This window comes from Atta cephalotes, assembly GCF_000143395.1.
Source record: "Atta cephalotes unplaced genomic scaffold scaffold00008, whole genome shotgun sequence".
Taxonomy (NCBI): Eukaryota; Metazoa; Arthropoda; class Insecta; order Hymenoptera; family Formicidae; genus Atta; species Atta cephalotes.
The window spans coordinates 2,103,818-2,106,042 of NW_012130072.1; the positions used below are offsets into that span (position 1 = coordinate 2,103,818).

General features: G+C 36.0%; 1 protein-coding gene across 1 annotated transcript; it reads right to left on the minus strand.

Moving 5' to 3' along the window:
- Nucleotides 1–507: 507 nt before the first annotated feature.
- Nucleotides 508–1,783, minus strand: LOC105627125 (malectin-B). The gene is made up of 4 exons (XM_012208407.1): nucleotides 1,424–1,783; nucleotides 1,170–1,352; nucleotides 802–859; nucleotides 508–716 (listed from the first exon to the last, which is right to left on the minus strand). The coding sequence occupies exons 1-4, from the start codon at nucleotides 1,781–1,783 to the stop codon at nucleotides 508–510; spliced, it is 810 nt and encodes a 269-aa protein (XP_012063797.1).
- Between the last annotated feature and the right edge of the window lie 442 nt (nucleotides 1,784–2,225).

The window sequence follows — 2,225 nt, forward strand, 5'->3', positions numbered from 1 at the left end:
TTAAGGTAAGTTAAGTTAAGTAAGTTAAGTAAAGTTTAGTTAAAAGTTAAGTAACTAGTATAGTATATATAATATATATATATATATTATTATATATATATATATATATATATATATTACTACTTACTCTCTCTCTCTCTCTCTCTCTCTCTCTCTCTCTCTCTCTCTCTCTCTCTCTCTCCCTCTAATTATGAAATTGCTTAGTAAATACTTAAAAGTTATAAAAAAATTATATCAATTTTTATCGAAAAAACAATGTTCCTAAAATATTTCAAAAATCTATAATTAGATAAACGTGCGGAACACATTTCACATAGTAATACTACGTTTATAAATTAAAAATAAATATTCTCACATGCTAAGTCTGGCAATGCAAAGGAGCTTAGATAACTGATTACTTATTTATTTACACTATTTAGACATCCTCTTGTAGATTGAGCAAGCCTAAAGAATTGGGAACACTGTTACCGTTAAGTACAAGGCATTTCTATGTACGTGTGTGTCCACTTATAATTTACATAAACAGAACAATAATGGAATAAAAGCGCCAATGGCTACAAAAACAGGTAACATTATAGACGAATCGTCTATCAAGTATGGATCAGGTGTCCTGGGCCCACTCGTATGTCTATTACGCATAGTAATTTCTTCCTCCTCTTCTTGCATACCGTGATAATCCTCTGGATCAGGCGGTATCGGTCCCAATTGTGGTACATCTAAAAATATAATATTAAAAAATATAATACTCACATGAATGTTTTAGCTGCAAACAAATTTTTTAACAAAAGAAAATATACGAACCATCCAAAACACCTTTCACAACAGCTATAGCATTTATTTTTGGATTGTCTCTATAGCCCTGTAAAATTACAAAATAGAGGTATGCTATTATATATATATATTATTTTTTTTTTTCAACAAGAGACAATGTAACACAGCAATCATTTCATCTTAACCATTGACTGCAGTCATTTGAATTATATCAAAAATTATACAATCTATACGATGGATACTATGAAGTTCTAAATTGTAGTCTCTAATTCATTGCATTTCACTGTGTCATCTGTGCCTCTTGAAAAACAAACAATACATAAAGAAATATATTAATGCATAGAATGTAGTATACAGTAAAAAATATATTAATATTAAAAAATATATTAATCAACTACCTTTATAAATTCTACTCTTATCTTTCCTGCAAGAATGTCCGATTCTTCATCATTGTATATCAACTTTCCACCCTGTACCTTAAATGGTACATATTCATCATGTGCAACACCTCGACCAACTCTCTCAAAGATGTCTAAATCAGTGACCACAGTATGGTCACCATTCAACACTACGTCAAAGACCTAAAATGAAATAAATTACATATTTGAAAAAGATTTTTAACAGGACAAATCTGTTTCACGAAGAGAGTTACCTTCATGTTTGGCGAGTTGAAATACACCTCGCAAAACTTAAGTATCATAACATAATTCCCATCCTGGCTGATCGGGATGTCATATCCGAAGGTGTTGTGATGATAACGCTCGGTTTGGTATAATATTTGGTCCACGTTGCCGATGCGCCCGATGATGAGCTGCTTACCATAATCGGAAGCCGTGCCGACCTTCCCCATGAGAGGATCCCTGGCAAAATGTATCCCATAACTATCCGTGTGCGCCTCGCCACCTGCGTTAATCGCGTATAACACCTCAAGACAGTACGAGCGAGAGGCAAGCACACCGAGCAGGAATAACAAGAAGATTGGGAGGTCATCGTTTCCCGTTGGCAACCGCATTCTTAGAGCTGTCATTCGCGACTGTAAGATGAGATTTGACCCATTCACCGGCACAGCTGTATACTCATAACTCGTCCTGCAGGTTGCTGATGTTGTCGTCCGACACGCTTCGTGTCCGGGATCGCGTGGACTCGCATGGAAGAGCGAAAGATTGATCTTAGATCTTATATCGCACGCAACCGAATCCACATGGCACGTCACACTATCCCGCTAACGGAATTGTAGTCCAGCTGTGCGGCCTGGGATATCGCAATGTTATCCAGTTAGATCGCTGACTTACCGACGTGACACGAGATAGTAATTCGTGCAATATCATGAATCTCCATCGGAGGACACTACCTTCTTTATATTTCCTCGACTTTTCACTTCAAAGATAGATAATTGGATAAGCTGGATATGTATGTCTTAAGCTGATTCTACAATGAGTTGGTAGTCGGAATCA